Raw genomic sequence first — 23,493 nt, forward strand, 5'->3', positions numbered from 1 at the left:
GATAGGCAGGGCCGGATGGATATAGGTCTGTAACAGTTTGGGTCCAGGGTGTCTCCCCCTTTGAAGAGGGGGATGACCGCGGCAGCTTTCCAATCCTTAGGGATCTCAGATGATACGAAGGAGAGGTTGAACAGGCTGGTAATAGGGGTTGCGACAATGGCGGCAGACAGTTTCAGAAATAGAGGGTCCAGTTTGTCAAGCCCAGCTGATTTGTATGGGTCCAGGTTTTGCAGCTCTTTCAGAACACCTGCTACCTGGATTTGGGTGAAAGAGAAGCTAGGGAGGCTTGGTCGAGTAGCTGGGGGGGGGGGTGGAGGTGGAGCTGTTGGTAGAGGTTGGAGTCGCCAGGAGAGGAAGGCATGGCCAGCCGTTGAGAAATGCTTGTTGAAGTTTTCGATTATCACGGATTTATCGGTGGTGACCATGTTACCTAGCATCAGTGCAGTGGGCAGCTGGGAGGAGGTGCTCTTCTTCTCCATGGACTTTACAGTGTCCCAGAACGTTTTGGAGTTAGAGCTACAGGATGCAAATTTCTGCTTGAAAAAGCTGGCCTTTGCTTTCCTGACAGTTGCATATCACGGGGACTATCCGCCACAGGATGTTTTTGTGCTGGTCGAGGGCAGTCAGGTCTGGCGTGAACCAAGGGCTATATCTGTTCTTAGTTCTTCATTTTTTGAACGGAGCATGCTTGTCTAAGATGGTGAGGAAGTTACTTTTAAAGAATGACCAGGCATCCTCAACTGACGAGATGAGGTCAATATCCTTCCAGGATACCCGGGCCAGGTCGATTAGAAGGGCTTGCTTGCAGAAGTGGTTTAGGGTGCATTTGACAGTGATGAGGGGTGGTCGTTTGACCACGGACCCATAGAGGATACAGGCAATGAGGCAGTGATCGCTGAGAAGACAATTGAAGACAACGAAGGTGTATTTGGAGGGCAAGCTGGTCAGGATAATGTCTATTAGGGTGCCCATGTTTACGGATTTAGGGTTGTACCTGGTGGTTTCCTTGATGATTTGTGTGAGATTGAGGGCATCTAGCTTAGATTGTTGGACTGCCGGGGTGTTAAGCATATCCCAGTTTAGGTCACCTAACAGAACAAACTCTGAAGCTCGATGGGGGGCGATCAATTCACAGATGGTGTCCAGCGCACAGCTGGGAGCTGAGGGGGGTCGGTAGCAGGCGGCAAAAGTGAGAGACTTATTTCTGGAGAGATTCATTTTCAAAATGAGAAGTTTGAACTGTTTGCGCATAGACCTGGAAAGTATGACAGAACTTTGCAGGCTATCTCTGCAGTAGATTGCAACTCCTCCCCCTTTTGCAGTTCTATCTTGACGGAAAGTGTTATAGTTGGGTATGGAAATCTCAGAATTTTTGGTGGCCTTACTAAGCCAGGATTCAGACACGGCAAGGACATCAGGGTTGGCAGAGTGTGCTAAAGCAGTGAGTAAAACAAACTTAGGGAGAAGGCTTATGATGTTGACATGCATGAAACCAAGGCTTTTTCGATCACAGAAGTCAACAAATGAGGGTGCCTGGGGACATGCAGGGCCTGGGTTTACCTCCACATCACCCGAGGAACAGAGAAGGAGTAGGATGAGGGTGCGGTAAAGGCTATCAAAACTGGTTGCCTGGAGTGTTGGGGACAAGGAATAAAAGGAGCAGATTTATGGGTGTAGTAGAATATATTCAGGGCATAATGTGCAGACAGGGGTATGGTGGGGTGCGGGTACAGTGGAGGTAAGCCCAGGCACTGGGTCATGATAAGAGAAGTTGTATCTCTGGACATGCTGGTTATAATGGGTGAGGTCACCACCTGTGTGGGACAAAGGAGGTATGAGGAGTGGAACTAGGGGCTCCATTGTAAACTAAAACAATGATAACTAATCTGAACAACAGTATACAAGGCATATTGATATGAGAGAGACATACTGCAAGGCATAAAGTAATCGCAGGTCTTGATTGGGAGAGCTAGCTAAAACAACAGGTGAGACAACACAGCTAGTCAGCTAACACAACAACAGCAGGTAAAATGGTGATGACTAGGCAGAGAGGGTCGGATTAACTACACACAGAGCCTGAGTTCGTGGCTGGGGCCGACAGATAAAACATAAATAAACAGAATGGAGTACCGTGATTAATGGACAGTCCAGCAGGCATCAGCTATGTAGCCAAGTGATCATAGTGTCCAGGGGGCAGCAGTAGATGGAACAGGGAAGCCGACACGATACGCCATCCTATCTGGTTTGTGCTAAGTGGGACTATATTTTGTTTTCAACAGGACAAGGACAACACACCTCCAGGCTGTGTAAAGGCTATTTGACCAAGAAGGATATGTCATTCTTAGATATAGAGGGCAAAGTTGATAATTTCATAACAAGGACAGCGATCACTTTTGCTACCCACACTGCATGGTCCAAGTTGGTCAAAACTTCCAAATGGTCTTTACATTTTTCCATGCATGCATGCACGTGACACACACGTGCATGCATGCACACGTGGGGAGGCAGGGTGGCCTAGTGGTTAGAGCATTGGACTAGTAACTGAAAGGTTGCAAGTTCAAATCCCCGAGCTGACAAGGTACAAAATCTGTCGTTCTGCCCCTGAACAGGCAGTTAAGCCACTGTTCCTAGGCCATCATTGAAAATAAGAATTTGTTCTTAACTGACTTGCCTGGTAAAATAAAGGTTAAAAAAAAACAGAACCAGCTCAGAGGCCCAGCTCATGAGCTCCATCAGCAGCCGATTTCAGTTTAGAATAGAAAATGAATGTGTTTATGCAACAAATGTTAGTGCAGTGCAGTGTCGCTTCGATTAGTTCCTCTAATCAAACCAAATAATTTCAAACTATAACGTATCGTATCACAGCCCATGGACTAGATACGTATTGAATTGTTACTAAAGGAAAAAAATGGAAGAAAAATGTTCCAGGCAACATAAAAAGAGATAAAACAAGTGGAAAATTGGATCTTGTTTTCTTAAATTCTGAACTGTGCTCAACACATCATTAGTCTCTGAAAGTGCAGCGTTTCAAACCTTCGGGGGATGAGGACGGGAGACAATTAGAGGTGGACTGAATTAGTGGGGACGAGTGTGAAAGTCTCAGAGATATCATCTCCACAGTGTAATATTTCCCATGGATTTAGCCCAGCACTACATCTGAACATATGTCAAATGCCCGCCGTTTCCCTCCTTGATCCAGCCAGCGACATCCAAGTGACAGTCAAGGTTAGTGATGAGGCAGGAGCCATGGGTGTGGAGAGACTGGCTGGATAAAGACAGCCTTGGATCTGCTTGCCGATGAAGGAGAGGGGAAGGTAAAGATACCATGTATCTAAACCATATGCTGGGGTAGATGCAGCTGATCACTTGATATCTTGATTCGTCAGACTTGTCTGGACACAGCTTCACCTATCAGGCAAGAAACAGACACCACTTTGGAAAACAGTGAAGTGTAGATTTAGCTGGATGATCTCTGTAATTGCAAACAAAGGTTTCTGTACCAAATATTAAATTCTGCTTTTCTGATGTATCAAATACTGATGTCATGCAATGAAATGCAAATGAATTACTTAAAAATCATACAATGTGATTTTCGGGATTTTTGTTTTAGATTCCGTCCCTCACAGTTGGTGTACCTATGATAAAAAATTACAGACTTCTACATGCTTTGTAAGTAGGAAAATCTGCAAAATCGGCAGTGTATCAAATACTTGTTCTCCCCACTGTATTTGGAGTAAGTTAAATCCAACAACAAAAGACTATACTTTCTTTTCAAATCCTCATACTTATCCCTCAGACCTTAGCTCATCAGGTATAAAACTGTATTATTAATCACATCACCATCTCAGTTCGGTATCCCTAAAACTTAGGTTAAAAGATGGACAACCTGAAACATATAGGTGGAGGTTAAACGCTTCTCTTCTTGGAGAAACTTACAACGCTTTTGGAATTTATTGTCCTAATTAGAAGAAAGACATAAGAAACAAGGGGATGGGGACACTCCAATTCAGTTGGCTGCAGCGAAAGGGGAGCTTAATATGCCTCTTACTTATAAAGCTGACGGTTCTATACGATTTGCCTGGAATAAATATTATAGTCAGGGAGACAAACCAGGGAAACTTCTTGCACTGCAACTTAAAAAGGATGTAGTGGAACGATGTATTCCAAATATCATAACTGTGCAGGGCAAAGTTACTTCTTGTCCCAAATAAATAAATAATAGACATTTGCTGAGTACTACGAGACCCTATATAAGAAACCTAAAGATGTTTCCTCTCAGGAGGATATTCTCACACATTTGAACCTGGCAGAACTATCGTGTGAAGATAAGGACCCACCCCCATTACTGACTCCGAGATAGAAGCAGCCATCAGAAGCATGCAAAATGGGAAGAGTCCGGGTCCCGATGGGTCACACCCTCATCTGTTTCACCAGTCTTTGTGCTTGTCTCCACCCCCCTCCAGGTGTCGCCCATCTTCCCCATTATACCCAGTGTAGTTATACCTGTGTTCTCTGTTTATCTGTTGCCAGTTCATTTGTTCGTCAAGCCTACCAGGAATTTCCCCCTTGCTCCTGGCTGTTTTTCGTTCCTGCTGGCCCTGACCCTGCCTGCCATTTCTGTACCACCCTGGATTGTTGACCTTTGCCTGCCCTGACACTGAGACTGCCTGCCGCTCTATACCTTTTGGACTTGGATCTGGATTACTGACCTTTGCCTGCCCTTGACCTGTCGTTTTGCCTGCCCTCTGTTCTAGTAATAAACTTTTGTTACTTTGACACTGTCTGCATCTGGGTCTTCCCTGAAACGTGATGCCACCTGTGAGTTCTATAAAACGTTCAGTAAAGAACTAATACAGCTGATCAGACGGGTTCTTCGTGTGAAGCAACTAGTGTTGCTCATTTTGGGAAATATTCAGAGGTGGAAACTTTCTGTTGGAATTAACAGGAATATATGGGAATTTACAGAAATATATGCAAATTCATATTAATACCGTTTAAATGTAGATGTTTTTTGCATTGGATATATTTACCATATCATACGGAGACAGAAACATGAACGTTTTATTACATAAGTAGACATTATTGCAAATAATTAAATCCTTTCAATAGAAAAAAAACCCAACAACAATTTAGTTACGAATTGAACTTTAATAAAATGAGTTGACTCTTCACATGGGATGATTTCACCGCCTTTCCTTCCAGTTCTCTGCTGCCAATGACTGGAACGAATTGCAAAAATCACTGAAGTTGGAGACACATCTCCCTCACTAACTTTAAGCGTCAGCTGTCAGAGCAGCTTACCAATCGCTGCGTTTTTTAATTGTGACTCTAAAATAATTGCGGATCCTAATCAAACTGGGGTCATTAAAGGACATCACTCAACATCGAATATAAGATGACTTCTGAATAATATCAATTACTCTAAGACCCAACTCAAACAAACAGTTATATTATCTCTCGATGCTGAAAAGGTATTTGACCGCGTTGACTGGGTCTTCCTTTAAGCAACGTTGAAGAAGTTTGGTTTTGGAGAGCGCTTTTTTAAATGGATAGAGTTGATATATTCAAGTCTAAAATCATCTGTTAGAACGAATGGGAGTATGTCTCATTCCTTTTCACTACAACAAGGAAATCGTCAAGGAGATTGTCCCTCGCTACTGTTATTTGGCCTTAGTATAGAACCTCTGGCATTCGAAGTGCCATAAACATTCATGGTCTGCAGGTGGGGCCAAATGAACACAAGATATCTCTATATGCAGACAATGTCATCCTGAACATAAGGCTGAGACAATGATTCAAAATATTTTCAAATTACTAGGTGAGTATGGTGTTACGTTAGGCTATACAATTTACGTTGGTAAAACTATTGCAATGATGACATTTGGTGATGCACCCTCAAGTATCAAAGACAACTATGCATTTAAGTGGACTGATTGTCACGCCTTGGTCTTAGTATTTTGTGTTTTAGTTAATTAGTTGGTCAGGCCAGGGTGTGACATGGGTTTATTGTTTGTTGTATTTAGTGGGGTTTTTTAGTTATTGGGATTGTAGCTGATTAGGGGTGTGTGTTTCATAGGTTTGGCTGCCTGAGGCGGTTCTCAATCAGAGTCAGGTGATTCTCGTTGTCTTTGATTGGGAACCGTATTTAGGTAGCCTGGGTTTCGCTTTGTATTTCGTGGGTGATTGTTCCTGTCTCTGTGTTAGTGTTCACCAGTCAGGCTGTAATAGGTTTCACGTTCCGTTTGTTGTTTTGTATTTATTAGTTATTCATGTATAGTTCCGTTGTTTGTTTCACTAATAAACATGAGTAACCTACACGCTGCATTTCGGTCCGACTTTCTTGCGACAAACGAAGAACGCCGTTACACTGATACTAGCATGCGTTACTTGGGTGTTAATATTACATCAGGGATATTGGGAAACTATATGCTTTGAACTACCCACCTGTGATTAGTCAAATCACTGAAGTTCTAGACTGTTGGATGACCCTCCCTATATCTCTAGCAGGTCAGTTTGCTTCAGTGAAAATTAATGTCTTACCAAGACTGTTTTCAATGCTTCCTGTTTAAAAAATCCTGCGAAAACCTTTACTTGCCTAAATGCAGCAATAGGCACATTTTTATGGCAAAATAAGAAGGCTCATATTAGTTATAAAAAACTACAGCTGTTCAAAGAATTGGGTGTGCTTGGCCTCCATAACCTTAAATCATATTACTGGGCAGCGCAACTTAATCACATAGCATCATGGATTCAACAACTGAAGGATGTGTCATGGCTTGAAATTGAGAGTCAATATTGTGATACGTCTTTACATTGACTTGTCTTCATAGCAGATTTCTATTGACAGGATTAAACAAAAAACATTTATTACTCCTACATTGAAGACATGGAGGAAGGATCAACACCAATATAAACTGAGTAATGACATGTCTAGACACTCACCTATATTCCACAACCCAGCCTTTCTTCCTACTACTACGGCCCAATGATTTAGGGAATGGGAAGAGAGAGGGCTTTTGTAGAGTCTCTCAACTTTTCAAAGGCTACATTTTTTTATAATTTCAAGAAATCCAGGAGGAATTCATTATATCTCAAACAAATGTTCATAGGTACCTTTAAGTCAGGTAATTCATTGTTTAAAAAGCCGATAACTCCTATTGATGAGATTATTGAATTACTTTATCAAGGGGAAAACATTGGAACCGTTTTTTTTACAACAATATCCTTAACATGCAAATATTATCTTTAGATAATCTTAGGAACTCATGGAAGGTTGAATTACAGGTGCAGATATCAGAGGAGAGTTGGGGAACACTATATAAAGCCACTACAAGTACAAGGGACTTTCAATTCAAAATGAAAAACGGAATAGGTTCTACGTGTTGGAGGCAGTATAGGTACTTTATCACATATATTTTGGCAATGTCCGAAAATTCAGTATTTTTGGTCTGAAATTTCTCTTTTCTTTATACAGTACATCACAGGTATTATTATTCAACCAGACCCATCTCCTTCTAGGTGTTGTTCCTCTGAATACACTCCAATCCTCTCCACTTAAATTGATAGATGATCTTTTAGCAGCAGCAAGGAAATGTGTAACAAAATGCTGGAAAAATGAACATGCATCCTCAAAAGATATGTGGTTAGGTCTATGCAGGGAACATGCTAGCATGGAGAGAATTACATACATTTTGCAACATAAACAGCATAGGTATGAAGGTTCCTGGTCTTATTCTGTCATTTTTGTTTTTTTTGTTTGTTTCTGTTGTTTTTATGTGGCTTTTTCCAAATTGTATTCATATTCAGACTCTTGAAATATTTACTCTATACAGCCAAAATGTACTCTGAAGTATAGGACCGTTTTTTTTCAATTTACGCCTAAAATGACATACCCAAATCTAACTGCCTGTAGCACTTTGAAGTTTGTGGAAATGTGAAATTAATGTAGGAGAATATAACACATTAGATATTGTAAAAGATAATACAAAGAAAAAAATCATTTTTATTTGATCCCCCCCCCCCCTTTGCAAGAGAAAGGTCAATATATGACTTAGGAATATAGGCACAATTTATATTTTGGCCACTAGATGGCAGCAGTGTATGCACAACTTTTTAGACTGATCCAATGAACCATTGCATTTCTGTTCCAACTGTTGTATCAAAACTGCCCAAATGTTCCTAATTGGTTTATTAATATTTTTTCAAGTTCATAACTGTGCACTCTCCTCAAACAATAGCATGGTGTTCTTTCAATGTAATAGCTACTGTAAACTGAAAAGTGCAGTTAGATTAACAAGAATTGAAGCTTTCTGCCAATATCAGACATGTCTATGTCCTGGGAAATGTTCTTGTTACTTACAGCCTCATGCTAATCACATTAGCCTACGTTAGCTCACCAATCCTGTAGAGGTTTTAACATGTGTAATTACGCTCCTTTGTAAAGACAGCAAAGATATGTTGTGTATGTATGGTACATGTTCTTTATGCGCTCTTGAATAAAAAATGAAGGAAAAAAAATACATCTAGCAATGTATTGGAGATGTGAGACAGGATATGTGTTTAACTTTTCTTCATGCTCCCGCTATAGAACAACTTGTCAGATCGTGCATTGAGGACTGATGTGTTCATGTTCTGACTTTTCATAATACCAGGTTCTGTTATACAGTCTTTTTATTGAAGATGGTTTATTATTTCATTCTAAAAATTATGGCTTTATGTATGAATGTGATTGTGTGCGACAGTGAAAACACAGAGAGAAAGAACTTGTCAGATGGTGCATTTAAGACTGATGTATTCCTGTCCTGACTTTTTATAATACCATTGCAGACATACATAAAAGCCCCCCAAAAACCAGCATATGTCAGGCAAAATGAGGCCTTATTGTCTGGACATTTTCCGGGTGAGATTTTCTGCTCGTGTGAGAAACAGTGAAACAGCCTGGCCGTCTCTGTGTTATTGTGTGGACAGACAGTGGCGCTGAACAGACCCTCTCTGTTGGATTGGCCATGGCTGTTGAAGGGACATCAGGGTTGCTGTGTTGTGCCATGGCCAGGCTGCAAACATTTCCTTGCTTCATTTAACTTCATTATGAAGGCCTGAATTGCTACAAATTCTCGGTTCGGACACGCCCAATTCCCAATCCACCAGCCCTTCCCATTCAATCGTGCAAGCGAACGCACGAAAATGTTCCCAAAACAAATGTCTGTTACCCACACATCCCTCCCGCACACCCCATTTACTTGGGCAAGGAGAGAGAAGCAAGTATGTGTATGCACTCTCCTAAACCATACACCCCACCCCATCCCCCCTACTACCCCGCCCACCCATTCCAGCTACTGCTCTTCCCTCCGTAAGGTGCATTCTACCGTGATGTTGTTTTTTTTAAAGGGGATGCCGCTGGTGGTCAACTACGTTTTTTCTCAGACACACAAGGTAATCACCTCAATTGAAGAACATGGAGCAGGTTAAACCTGTGTTGTGGCCGACATTGTGGTAATGAGTGGCTAGCCTGTAGTGTTGCACGGTATACCAAAATGTCAATATTTTTCCGATACAACCCCCCCCCAGTTTGGGACTAGAATTGTTGTTATGTTCAGTACTTCTGTCAAAATGTGTCTCACGTGATTGAGAGCATCAAGTCTGTTTATCAGCGCAGCCCCTTTATAACGTGCTCCACTTACTCATTGCCAAAGCTGTCTGTGATCCATTAGCTCCCCAGTCCCCACTCATGCTGCATAAAAGTTAACACACTTCAATAATGCAACTAAATACATTTTGAAGGCCATTTTGGCTCAGCGTTGTCAGTGTTAGGGGAGGGTTTGGGCAGCAGGGATTTCTTTGTCCCATCGTGCTCTAGCCACTCCTTGTGGCGGTCCAGGCGCCTGCAAGCTGACTTCGGTGACCAGCTGGACGGTGTTTCCTCCAACACATTGGTGAGGCTGGCTTCTGGGTTAAGCAAGCACTGTGTCAAGAAGCAGTGCAACTTGGCAGGGTCATGTTTCGGAGGATGCAAGGCTCTCGACCTTTGCCTCTCCCGAGTCCGTAGGGGAGTTGCAGCAATTGGATTTCACAAAATTACGCCCAAAGGGATCGTAAAAGGGATCGTAAATATAAATAAATAATAATAATTTGAAACGGTTCATTACTGTTCGCAAAACAATGTCCATACAGGCTTGAACACTTTTATAAAATACAAGACGATACCGTTAGCTTCCAGCTTCAATTTCAGGCATAGCCACGGGAAGATGTTTGGGAGGGGGTGGGGACTACAGACGGCTATATCGGTCTGCTAATACAGGACTAGTAGAGGGACAGTGCACTAATTTTGTGAAATAAAAAACAATTTCACAAATGTTTTATATATATATATAGCTGAATTTACTACCCTAGTACTTTGTTAATGCAACTCATTAAATTATTTGTCTTAGTTTGCCTCCCGTCTTGTTTCCACTAGATTCCATCGCCACAACGTCAGATTCCACAACCACATTCTGCCTGTGAATTTACATTTCAACATTTTAGTCATTTAGCATTCTTACCCAGAATAACCTTCTTATCCAGAATAACTTACATGAGAAATTAGGGTTAAGTGCCTTGCTTAAAGGCACATCGACAGATTTTTCACCTAGTCATCTCAGGGATTCAAACCAACAACCTTTCGATTACTGGTCCAACACTCTTAAGCGTTAGGCCACCTGCTGTTCATAAATGTTTCTTAAACAGACAGTGCACACTTTTATCAAATAAAATATTACTTTATGCAAATGTTGTTAATCAATACAATAAAATAATATGTTCTCTTTGCAGTCAGCAATAAAATAAGTCCTAAAAGGTAAGGATTAGTTGTCATCTGTCTCCTCATGAAATCAGCTAAAACAAGCTAAATTACTCAATGCATGCTCACACTCCTATTGAATAATATGCATTCACCTGTATTGTGAAAAACCTAGGCTACATCTTGATTTATCCAGTTTATCAGAGATTTATCATTCAAATAAATTACTACCATTGTGTTGTTTTGTAGTTTGATAAAAAAAGGTCAAATTGATTGTAATGATTGTATAATTGATTCAGTTAATGCGTACATGGCTGTCTCTAAAAAATTGTGTAATGATATTGAATGTAATGATATTGAACTCAAAAGATGCCCAATGATTGAATAGACCGTTAGCGGAATTAGCTGTCTGGATCAAGTGCCATTCTGTGACGTTTTGGTATCAAGTATCGTGACAGTATCGAGTATTGTATCGAAGTCAAAATTCTGCTATCGTGACAACACTACTAGCCTGGGGTCAAAGTGCTGAATTAATTAAGGGCCTGCTCAATGAGGGACTCCGGGCTGATATATTGTTGTGCTAAGTTTAAAAAGAGGCCCATTCAGAGCATGCGGCAACGGCTTATGCGTGAGTGTTTTGGCCTGGTCCTTCGGGTCCCGCTAGTGCCCCTCTCTCACTCTCTTGAGAGACAGATGCATTGATTTGCTCATTAGGAGAAGGACCAGGCAGGGTCTTTTTTCCCTCTCTCTTCATTGAATGTCACTCAGCAGAGGGGTGTGGCTGGCCTCTCTACCCCAGTGCACATTCTGAAAAACAGAGCAGGGGGAAATGGAGGGAGTGGGAAGAAGGGAATGCGTCCCGCCAATAAAGAAGCTCATATTGCATATTCATCAGCAGAATAAAAAAATTCTGCGACACCATCCCACGGATGCGTAGGCCTCAGTGTGGGAGGAAGGGGGAGGAGGAGGGAGAGAGAGAGATGTGACATTTGTCCTCAACAAAATGACAGCCCTCTTTGCGCCTGAAAAAATGCAAACGATGTCCTTATCCTGCTTCAAAAAAGTAGGCAAAGGGGAAAGAGAGAGGGATGAAGAAAGATGAGCTAGTAAATATGCTGGAAAGAGAAGGGCACCCAGTGTTACCATCCTGGATAGGGTCTTGAGTGGTGGTTATGTTCACAGTGTGGCACCAGTTGGCAGGCTGTGCTCAGCTCAGCACTAGGCCCTCCTCTCTCGGTCTCCAGGTGTTCCTCCAGGCTTTCTGAGCCTCTTGTAATAACCTCATAAATGCCACTTGTCTATCAGCCCTTCAGGGGCCGCTTGACAATATGTCAATCAAGCAAAGTCGTGCCCAGCTGGACCAAATATTTGAATTAAATCATTATGGCAACATCATTGAAAAGGTCTCTCAGTTTAAATGTGGCAAATCCTTCCATTTTGTCCAATTGTTATTATTTTGTTTGTTTAGCACTGCAAGATTATAGACAAAGGAAATAAAGTAAGACTGCTGTGTTAAATATAATTTGGCATTTGTGTGTAATATATAACTGTTTTCAGTATCTTCTGCTCCCTCATATCCCCTGAAATTTTCTGACCACCACGATCTCCCTCCAACTATACTTCAAAGTTATTAAAACGTTAAGCTTTGTGAAGTTTGAATGTTCCTTCTGAATGAGTGCCCTGCCATAAAAAGACAGAGCATTAGCTGAGTGAGAGAGAGACTAACAGGCCATGAGAAAACTGACTGGTGCATTGCATGGCAGCCCAACTTGTTGCTCCAACAGACAATTCAGTGTCAGCCTCACTTCCTGACTCTCAATTAACCTCCATCCATCCAGGCTCCCAGCAAAATGGCAATTATAACACAGCTGCTGATTCCACCACCAACAAAGAGCGAGCTGCACCTACACTCACATTCCCTACAATGACATTGGAAAGACCCTTTCATCCTTCTCTATGCCTTTCAAACAACCAAAGGCAAAGGCTAGACAGAGGAGAGAACAAATCAAGCCAGGCCAGAACAGGTCAGGCTATCGAGCACAGTCCTCTATACAGTATCCCAGTCATGGTATTTAGATTCTAATGCACACTGTAACAGACAAATCAAATCAAATTTTATTTGTCACATACACATGGTTAGCAGATGTTAATGCGAGTGTAGCGAAATGCTTGTGCTTCTAGTTCCGACAATGCAGTAATAACCAACAAGTAATCTAAGTGTAAGGGGATAAAGAATATGTACATAAGGATATATGAATGAGTGATGGTACAGAGCAGCATAGGCAAGATACAGTAGATTGTATCGAGTACAGTATATACATATGAGATGAGTATGTAAACAAAGTGGCATAGTTAAAGTGGCTAGTGATACATGTATTACATAAGGATGCAGTCGATGATATAGAGTACAGTATATACGTATGCATATGAGATGAATAATGTAGGGTAAGTAACATTATATAAGGTAGCATTGTTTAAAGTGGCTAGTGATATATTTACATCAGACAATGTTCTCAGAAAAAGGTGAACATTCCCCTTTACTTCTTTTCTCCCTGTTTCTTCTGGTAGGACATGGCATGGGAGAGGAAGAGGAAAACATGTGCACAAAAGTAAACTTATTTCTGAAACAAATGTAGCTTTGAGCCCTCTCCTGGGTTGCTAGTGTCTTGGATGTCAAGCCCTTACAAACAGGGGTGTTTGATACTTCACAAAGCAGCAAAAACAGTGAAGAAATCCCCTATAATGTACTTGAATCACGATTTTCAGGGAATAACAAAATGTGTGCTGGGGAGGGACTCACCTTGCAGACAGAACTGTAAACTGTACATGAGAGAGACAATGTCCTTTCAAAAGGGAATTGACATGTTTGAAAGAGCGCTTGTGGCTGGACTCAAAGAGAGGCAGAATAAGGTGGGAGAAGAATTCAGAAAGGAAAACTTTGTAATGAGCTTGCGTTGCTCAGAGTATCCCACCACCACCAGACAAGTCTATTCTTAATTTTTGAAGGAAAGAGAGAGGGTCATATGGCCTGGTTGTGTGATGAGAACCTCTGGTCTTTTGCCATCATGTCAAAAGTTTTGCCAACTATTTCAGTATTTCCCAGTGGGTGCAACCAGATTACCCCAAGGGATGAAAGCTAAGACAACTACATGAAAGGGATCAGCGTTTACAAGGTATAATTTCGAGTGTTTGCATTCGGCACCGTTGGCCCTTGATCGCAATTTGAATTACATTTTTATTTTCTCATTTACATTTGGTACACTATCTTACACCTAAACGGTTTGTTGGAAATCCAAGCTGGACTTTTGCGTGTGCACTGAGTCAAAGAGAAATGATGAATGAGACACTAAAATCACAATGATCTATGCGTCTATGGTGCCCTATGAAAATGAAAGGATTGCCTGTTGCCGTGTCAACAAAGGCAGTTTATTACCATTAAAAGGGTTAAAAGGCCAGCATCCCAGAGTCGTCTCTTCACTGTTGAAGTTGAGACTGGTGTTTTGCGGGTACTATTTAATGAAACTGCCAGTTGAGGACTTGTGTCTGTTTCTCAAACTAGACACTAATGTACTTGTCATCTTGCTCAGTTGTGCACCGGGGCCTTCAACTCCTCTTTCTATTCTGGTTGGAGCCAGTTTGCGCTGTTCTGTGAAGGGAGTAGTTCAAAGCGTTGTACGAGATCTTCAGTTTCTTGGCAATTTCTCACATGGAATAGCTTTTATTTCTCAAAACAAGAATAGACTGACGCGTTTCAGAAGAAAGGTCTTTGTTTCTGGCCATTTTGAGCCTGGAATCGAACCCACAAATGCTGATGCTCCAGATACTTGACTAGTCTAAAGAAGGCCAGTTGTATTGCTTCTTTAATCAGAACAACAGTTGTCAGCTGTGCTAACATAATTGCACAAGGGTTTGCTTGTAACGGCTTTCTTCTACCTCCTTCTCTGACGAAGAGGTGGAATAAGGATCGGACCAAAATGCAACGTGGTTCGTTCGATACATCTTTAATTATGACGAAACACGAACAATACAAAACAACAAACGTCGAAAACCGAAACAGCCCTGACTGGTGCAACAAACACAGAGACAGGAACAATCACCCACAAACACACAGTGAAACCCAGGCTACCTAAATAGGGTTCCCAATCAGAGACAACGATAATCACATGACTCTGAGAACCGCCTCAGGCAGCCATAGACTAATCTATACACCCCACACAACCCCAAGACGAAACACACTACAAATAAACCCATGTCACACCCTGGCCTGACTCAATAAATGAAGATAACGTAATAATTATAGACCAGGGCGTGACATTGCTAATGATCAATTAGTCTTTTAAAATGGTAAACTTGGATTAGCTAACACAACGTGCCATTGGAACACAGGAGTGATTGTTACTGATAATGTGCCTCTGTATGCCTATGTAGATATTCCATTCAAAATCTGCCGTTTCCAGCTACAATAGTCATTTACAACATTAACAATGTCTACACTGTATTTCTGATGATATTGATGTTATTTTAATGGACAAAAAATGTGCTTTTCTTTCAAAAACAAGGACATTTCTAATTGACCTAAAACCTTTTAACGGTAGTGTATGTATGTATGTATGTATATTATTTTACTGCTCTAGGGAAGTAATTATTGTTTGGATAACCTTATTTACTATTATTATGTATTGATTTTTTAGATTTGAATAGATTTTTTTTCACTCTTTATGCGATGCTAAATGCAAAGAACACAAGAAGAAGAACGATCATTTAATTACCATAGTGAATCACTGTAATATTTGTTACCATAAGGGATGGGTTGCCAATTGGAGATTTGACACGAAAATAACATTTCATTTATTCATTAATGTATTGATGCAACAATTTCAAAGATTTTACTGAGTTACAGTTCATAGAAGGAAATCAGTCAATTGAAATAAATAAATTGGGCCTTACTCTAGGAATTTTTAGACCCTAATCTATAGATTTTTCCTGCAGGTGAAGAAGCCGGATGTGGAGGTCCTGGGCTGGCGTGGTTACACGTGGTCTGCGGTTGTGAGGCCATTAGGATGTCCAGCCAAATTCTCTAAAATGACGTTGGAGGCAGTTTATGGTGGATAAATTAAGATTCAAGTATCTGGAAACAGCTCAGGTGGACATTCCTGCAGTCAGCATGCCAATTGCACATTCCCTCAAATCTTGAGACATCTGTGGCATTGTGTTGTGTTATAAAACTGCACATTTTAGAGTAGTCTTTTATTGTGCCCAGCACAATGTGCACCTGTTTAATGATCATGCTGTTTTAATCAGCTTCCTGATATGTCACACCTGTCAGGTGAAAGGATTATCCTGGCAAAGGATAATGCACAAAATTTGAGAGAAATATGTTTTTTGTGCATATGGAACATTTCTCTGATCTATTAACCTGTTACATCTATGGGGGCGCTATTTCATTATTGTATTAAAAAAACGTGCCCGTTTTAAGCGCAATATTTTGTCACAAAAAGATGCTCGACTATGCATATAATTGACAGCTTTGGAAAGAGAACACTCTGACGTTTCCAAAACTGCAAAGATATTGTCTGTGAGTGCCCCAGAACTGATGCTACAGGCGAAACCAAGATGAAACTTCAAACAGGAAATGAGCAGGATTTTTGAGGCTCTCTTTTTCATTGTCTCCTTATATGGCTGTGAATGCGCAAGGAATGAGCCTGCCCGATCTATCGTTTCCCCAAGGTGTCTGCAGCATTGTGACGTATTTGTAGGCATATCATTGGAAGATTGACCATAAGAGACTACATTTGCCAGGTGTCCGCCCGGTGTCCTCCGTCGAAATTGGTGCGTCATCTTCAACTGCACATCTTTTTCCAAGCGATTCACAGGAGAAAGTAGACATTCACGAACAATATATCAATGAAGAGATATGTGAAAAACACCTTGAGGATTGATTCTAAACAGCGTTTGCCGTGTTTCAGTCGATATTATGGAGTTAATTTGGAAAACAGTTCGCCGTTTTGATGACTGAATTTTCGTGTTTTTTTGGTACCCAAACGTGATGTACAAAACGGAGCGATTTCTCCTACACAAAGAATCTTTCAGGAAAAACTGAACATTTGCTATGTAACTGAGAGTCTCCTCATTGAAAACATCCGAAGTTCTTCAAAGGTAAATGATTTTATTTGAATCCTTTTCTGGTTTGTGTGCAAATGTTGCCCGCTAAATGCTACGCTAGCTATCTCTTACACAAATGCTTGTTTTGCTATGGTTCAAAAGCATATTTTGAAAATCTGAGATGACAGTGTTGTTAAGAAAAGGCTAAGCTTGAGAGCTAGCACATTCATTTCATTTGCGATTTTCATAAATAGTTAACGTTACGCTAATGAGCTTGAGGCTATAACTGGATACAGTTTTTTTTTCATAGCCAAACGTGAACAAAACGGAGCGATTTGTCCTACACAAATTATATTTTTTTGAAAAACTGAACATTTGCTATCTAACTGAGAGTCTCCTCATTGAAAACATCTGAAGTTCTTCAAAGGTAAATGATTTTATTTGAATGATTTTCTTGTTTTTGTGAAAATGTTGCTGGCTGAATTCTAGGCTAATAGCTATGCTAGCTATCAATACTCTTACACAAATGCTTGTTTAGCTATGGTTGAAAAGCATATTTTGAAAATCTGAGATGACAGTGTTGTTAACAAAAGTCTAAGCTTGAGAGAAAATATATTTATTTCATTTCATTTGCGATTTTCATGAATAGTTAACGTTGCGTTATGCTAATGAGCTTGAGGCTATAAATAGGATCCCGGATCCGGGATTGCTCGACGCAAGAAGTTAATTCAGCTCATGAAAAATGGGACCTACACTTTACATGTTGTGTTTATATTTTTGTTCAGTATATATAGCACTTTTTTTCTAAGAGTGTAGATAGACACAGACATACATAGAGGCCTTGAGGTTACGCCAAGATTTCCCACAGCACATTTACCAAAACAAGGATGAAAAGGGAGTTCACAGGTGAAGTGTCTCAGAAAAAGAGCGGGGGAAAAAATGTAATCTTTAAGGGCTCAGATTTCCTGTACGGGTAATGTCAGCGTGCAACCCTTCGGTCTCTGTAATGTGCCAGGGGTGGTGGTGGTGACATTCTCATGACATCAGGATGATCTTCACTGATCTTGAATAGTTGGGCCCAGAAGCTCTTTGTCCAATCCTCCAGTGTGCCTGAGAGCACACAGTGATGACTCACTGAGGGGGAAGAGGGGAGTATCTAATTCACTGTGTCTGCATCACTGTTCCCTGAGGTGGGAGTAACTTTTGTTGAAAAACTGTTGTTGAAAGAAGTATTGGATGATGAAATTTGGGATGATCCAAGAGGCTTTTTAAAGGAAAATTCCACCCAAAAACTATCTTTGGGATTTTTTTCATTCGTCCATTGTTGATATAGTGCCAAAATGTTTTGCATGTCAGCAATCAAGTTACGATATATTTTCTTTCAAAATACAGAAATATAGATGGTATGATGCATTTTGCAAACTGGCTGTATTCCTGTATTTTTAAAGTTATATATCTTGAAAACTTGTCAGGTCACGCTTGGTCTTAGCTCTGAAGCTGCTATTAGCACAAGACCTGGCTTCTGTTAAATGCCACCACTGGCCACGGAGACCAAGAAGCTACACACTGAGTGGAGCAGAATTCCTACCATCTATACTACAGTTTTCTAAAAACTGGTTTTGGATTCTTGACGACTGGCTTCCAGTAAAGCTGAATATACATGGATTCTGTTTTATATCATATCATGTTTTATATATCTGTATATAGACTTGGACAAATTGGCAAACTAGCGTATAGGGCATATGCCTTAGTCATAAAAACATTTTTTTAAATTCCCTTCACTTCAACTTGGTAATGTCATGTGGAAAATCTACGTTTTTTATGCCAATTGAGTTTACTGCCTTACCACTGCCATGGGAACCCTAAGGGAGACATCGAAGGTTGTTGCTGTTGAGGGCTACATGACTTACCTCGATGATGTACAGGACAATGTTCTTGTAGAAGCAGTACAGGATACACTTGGCGACGCGGTTGTAATTCCAGGCACCGTGAACCAGCAATAGATTCTTCAAGTATTTGAACTACGTAGGAGGGAAGGGAGGAGAGAGGCCAAAATAAATGAACAACCCAAAAGTTATGACACAGGCATTATAAAGTTTGTACACAGACTGTTCCTGGACAACCCAGGACCGGGGCAATCCCTCGAGGAAAAAATGCTTTGAGAGAAACTCTTTAAATGAAATAAAGAAACATTAAATAATTTAATATTGAAATAACATTAAATAAAGAAAGAATCTTATCGTCGTTTGACAGCAGGAAACTGAAGGGCCAGAGGGCAGTCGAGAACAAGGTCTTCACGGACAAATGTAAGGCATTTTTTTGTCATAGTTTGATTAGGAGTTAGTTTTGCCTTAAGTTGTTGAAAAGGGGAGAGCCAGAGAGGGGGTATGCTCTCCCAGGGCTCGACATAATACTTTAATGGGTTTCCTCTGTGTACACATCACTGACAAACTGAAATGGTCCACTCACACAGACATTTTTGTGAAGAAGGCGCAACAGCGTCTATTCAACCTCAGGAGGCTGAAGAAATTTTGCCTGGCCCCTAAAACCCTCACAAACCTTTACAGATGCATAATTGAGAGCATCCTGTCGGACTGTACCACCGCCTGGTACGGCAACTGCACCGCCCGCAACCGCAGGGCTCTCAAGAGGGTGGTGCGGCCTGCCTAATGTATCACCAGGGGCAAACTACCTGCCCTCCAGGGCACGGTATAACTTGTAAATAAAAATGTTTGAGGCAATTCTGGGATAAAACGGCCTGTATTCCCACAGCAGTGAGCTGATGACGGATGGACAGCAGAGGCTCCTGGGCCCTGAACTTTCTCAGACTTCATTCAACTGATCTCAAAACAGTTCCACTGTGCTGTATGTAGAGCTCATTCACATAGCATTATCATTTATTGCTGACCTGACAAAATTGATTTCCAAGGAAATGGATAATAATATTGTATATCGTTTCCAGGTAGTGTAATGCTGAATTGTCTTGCAATCCAGCTGTAAGAATACTTTTAAGATAAATACACAACGCAAAGTTTGAGAGGACGAGAGTACGACACTAAATATAGTACTAATGGTCAATAGTGAATTGTAAATAGGAGTTGGGTTTCAGTTCAGCATCTGTTAGGTTCTGTGGAATGTCACTCCTGAACTCAGAGCTACGTGGGCCACATTTCCATTGGTCTGTACAATGAGTCTGGAGTGGGATACTTATTTGGCCATTGGCCAAGTTGTACTGCAAAGACTTCTAATTGGTCAACCCCAGGCTAGAGCAGAGGGGTTAAGGTTGGAAAGGTTGGAGTCCTTACTCTATGGAAAGGTTGGAGTCCTTACTCTATGGAAAGGTTCGGAGTCCTTACTCTATGGAAAGGTTCAGAGACCTTACTTTATGGAAAGGTTCGGAGGCCTTACTCTATGGAAAGGTTCGGAGGCCTTACTCTATGGAAAGGTTGGAGGCCTTACTCTATGGAAAGGTTGGAGGCCTCTGTTTTTGTGAAACCTTGTTGTATAGAGGTGAGTTGTTAGTTGAGAAGCAATTTTTTTGGGATGAAACCTTCTTGTTGCATAGAAGTGAGTTGCTAGTTGAGTAGTAATTTTTACGCGTGTGGTTAATGTAAGCATTCAACAAGCTTTGAGTGAACATAAGTTATGGGTAGCCAGGCCCTACAGAAACAATGTGTTCTAGAAGAGGTTCTAAGAGTCCTTAAAGAGTCCTTAAAGAGTTTAAGAGTCCTTAAAAAGGGCTATGTGGAGATACAGTGCCTTGCGAAAGTATTCGGCCCCCTTGAACTTTGCAACCTTTTGCCACATTTCAGGCTTCAAACATAAAGATATAAAACTGTATTTTATTGTGAAGAATCAACAACAAGTGGGACACAATCATGAAGTGGAACGACATTTATTGGATATTTCAAACTTTATTAACAAATCAAAAACTGAAAAATTGGGCCTGCAAAATTATTCAGCCCCTTTACTTTCAGTGCAGCAAACTCTCTCCAGAAGTTCAGTGAGGATCTCTGAATGATCCAATGTTGACCTAAATGACTAATGATGATAAATACAATCCACCTGTGTGTATTCAAGTCTCCGTATAAATGTACCTGCACTGTGATAGTCTCAGAGGTCCGTTAAAAGCGCAGAGGGCATCATGAAGAACAAGGAACACACCAGGCAGGCCCGAGATACTGTTGTGAAGAAGTTTAAAGCCGGATTTGGTTACAAAAAGATTTCCCAAGCTTTAAACATCCCAAGGAGCACTGTGCAAGCGATAATATTGAAATGGAAGGAGTATCAGACCACTGCAAATCTACCAAGACCTGGCCGTCCCTCTAAACTTTCAGCTCATACAAGGAGAAGACTGATCAGAGATGCAGCCAAGAGGCCCATGATCACTCTGGATGAACTGCAGAAATCTACAGCTGAGGTGGGAGACTCTGTCCATAGGACAACAATCAGTCGTATATTGCACAAATCTGGCCTTTATGGAAGAGTGGCAAGAAGACAGCCATTTCTTAAAGATATCCATAAAAAGTGTTGTTTAAAGTTTGCCACAAGCCACCTGGGAGACACAAACATGTGGAAGAAGGTGCTCTGGTCAGATAAAACCAAAATTGAACTTTTTGGCAACATTGCAAAACGCTATGTTTGGCGTAAAAGCAACACAGCTCATCACCCTGAACACACCATACCCACTGTCAAACATGGTGGTGGCAGCATCATGGTTTGGGCCTGCTTTTCTTCAGCAGGGACAGGGAAGATGGTTAAAATTGATGGGAAGATGGATGGAGCCAAATACAGGACCATTCTGGAAGAAAACCTGATGGAGTCTGCAAAAGACCTGAGATTGGGACGGAGATTTGTCTTCCAACAAGACAATGATCCAAAACATAAAGCAAAATCTACAATGGAATGGTTCAAAAATAAACATATCCAGGTGTTAGAATGGCCAAGTCAAAGTCCAGACCTGAATCCAATCGAGAATCTGTGGAAAGAACTGAAAACTGCTGTTCACAAATAAATATATTAACATGGATATATATATATATATTATACAACTTTTGATGTTAATGTAATGTCATTGTTAAGTGAGAAAACCACTCTGGAAAAGGGTGGAACAGCTCTTCCAGATGTGAACATGAGACTCACTGGGGCGGCAGGGTAGCCTAGTGGTTGGCGCATTAGACTAGTAACTGAAAGGTTGCAAGTTCAAGCCCCTGAACAGGCAGTTAACCTACTGTTCCTGGGCCGTCACTTACCTAAAGGTTAAAAAAGAATGTCTATACCCATTTCAAAGTAGAAGAGGAGACACGGGTGAAAAAGTCAGACGTGACCTCTCTGTTCCCTCTCCCACTGAATTGGGCAAGGCAGATCAGGTTTCAAGCAATACTGCTTGGTTTTGAGTCAATAGATTCTGACAGCAGTGGTGAACAATGTTTTAAGACAAACTTCTAGAGATAGTGATCACACATAAATCAACTTTTAAGCATCCACGAGACGTGGTTTATCAGAGTTGTGCAGGTTCTGAGTGAAAACAACAACATTATTTGTTCGATAAAAAGAAATGTTATTATTGCGGGATTTCTGGTCACTGGCAAGGAGAATGTTGGAAAAAAAACTTGATTTTATCAGAAGTGGCCAGGAGAAGAAGTGTCTAAGGGAAAACGTCCCATCTCAGCTGGTGTACGTATGAAATCAGATGGAATATATGTGAACATGATGGTTAACAACTTTGCAGTATATTTTTTGTAGATATGGGTGCTGAAGTCCCTGTATTGTCCATATCTTATGCAAAACATATGTCCTCAGTACATGAGCAATAAGATGAGAGCAACAGGAGTGGGGTGGGGAGAGACAGATATGAAACAGACCAAACCATTATCAATTTCTACTGGTCCAATGAAGATTGATACACGAATCTACAGTTCAGAACCGAATCTATAGTTCAGAACCATGCTATTTGGACTACAAAGAAAAATGTGGATATGGAACCAGTGTGCTTGACAGGTACATTATAGAAAAGCAGGCGTCCACTTTATGAGTGACACAATGTTTTACTACAGCATACAACTCTCTAATGGGGAATAACTCCCGAGGGGCAACATGACGTAGTGCCAGGACAGTGGGTGATGGTAAAAAAATATGTGATGGTAAAGAAATTGGTGACAGACACATTAGGGCCAAAATGGGAAGGTCCTTATCAAGCTTTGCTCATAATGAGGTCAGCAGTAAATGTTCAGGGAAAATCACAATGGATACATGTTAGTCATTGCAAGGTTGTCCATGTTGATGACAAAGTGGAGCCAGGAGAATAAAGAACTGATTGATTAGCAATTGGGGGCCAAACTTGGGTGAAGAAGCATAGTGAGGTGATCAGAACCTGATAAGCTTCTATGTTGTACACCACAATCATCATATTAGGGCTATCTAGGTGAAATGTCCAACGGTTTCTTGAAAATTGGGACACTGGGAAATTTATGTGAAATATCAATCTCTTGAAACCAGGACATGTCACTTTCACTTTTTTGTTTCCTACGTTCCAGGTTATGAGAATCTACCATCTGAAGCTGCAGAAATATCCCTTGACTGTACCTGAAACGATACAAGATCACCGGTGAAGTGTT

The 23,493-nt window shown here is 41.0% G+C and overlaps 1 protein-coding gene across 1 annotated transcript in view; it reads right to left on the reverse strand.

Annotated features, from left to right (window-relative positions):
- LOC135556830 (probable phospholipid-transporting ATPase IA) overlaps positions 1 to 23,493 on the reverse strand; it is a 116,596-nt gene that overhangs the window by 22,733 nt on the left and 70,370 nt on the right. Inside the window, exon 15 of the mRNA XM_064990273.1 lies at positions 18,787 to 18,897. Coding sequence (XP_064846345.1) covers positions 18,787 to 18,897 — 111 coding nt within the window. The remainder of the gene's footprint in view (positions 1 to 18,786; positions 18,898 to 23,493) is intronic.

Source organism: Oncorhynchus masou, chromosome 15 (genome assembly GCF_036934945.1).
Source record: "Oncorhynchus masou masou isolate Uvic2021 chromosome 15, UVic_Omas_1.1, whole genome shotgun sequence".
NCBI classification, from domain to species: Eukaryota; Metazoa; Chordata; class Actinopteri; order Salmoniformes; family Salmonidae; genus Oncorhynchus; species Oncorhynchus masou.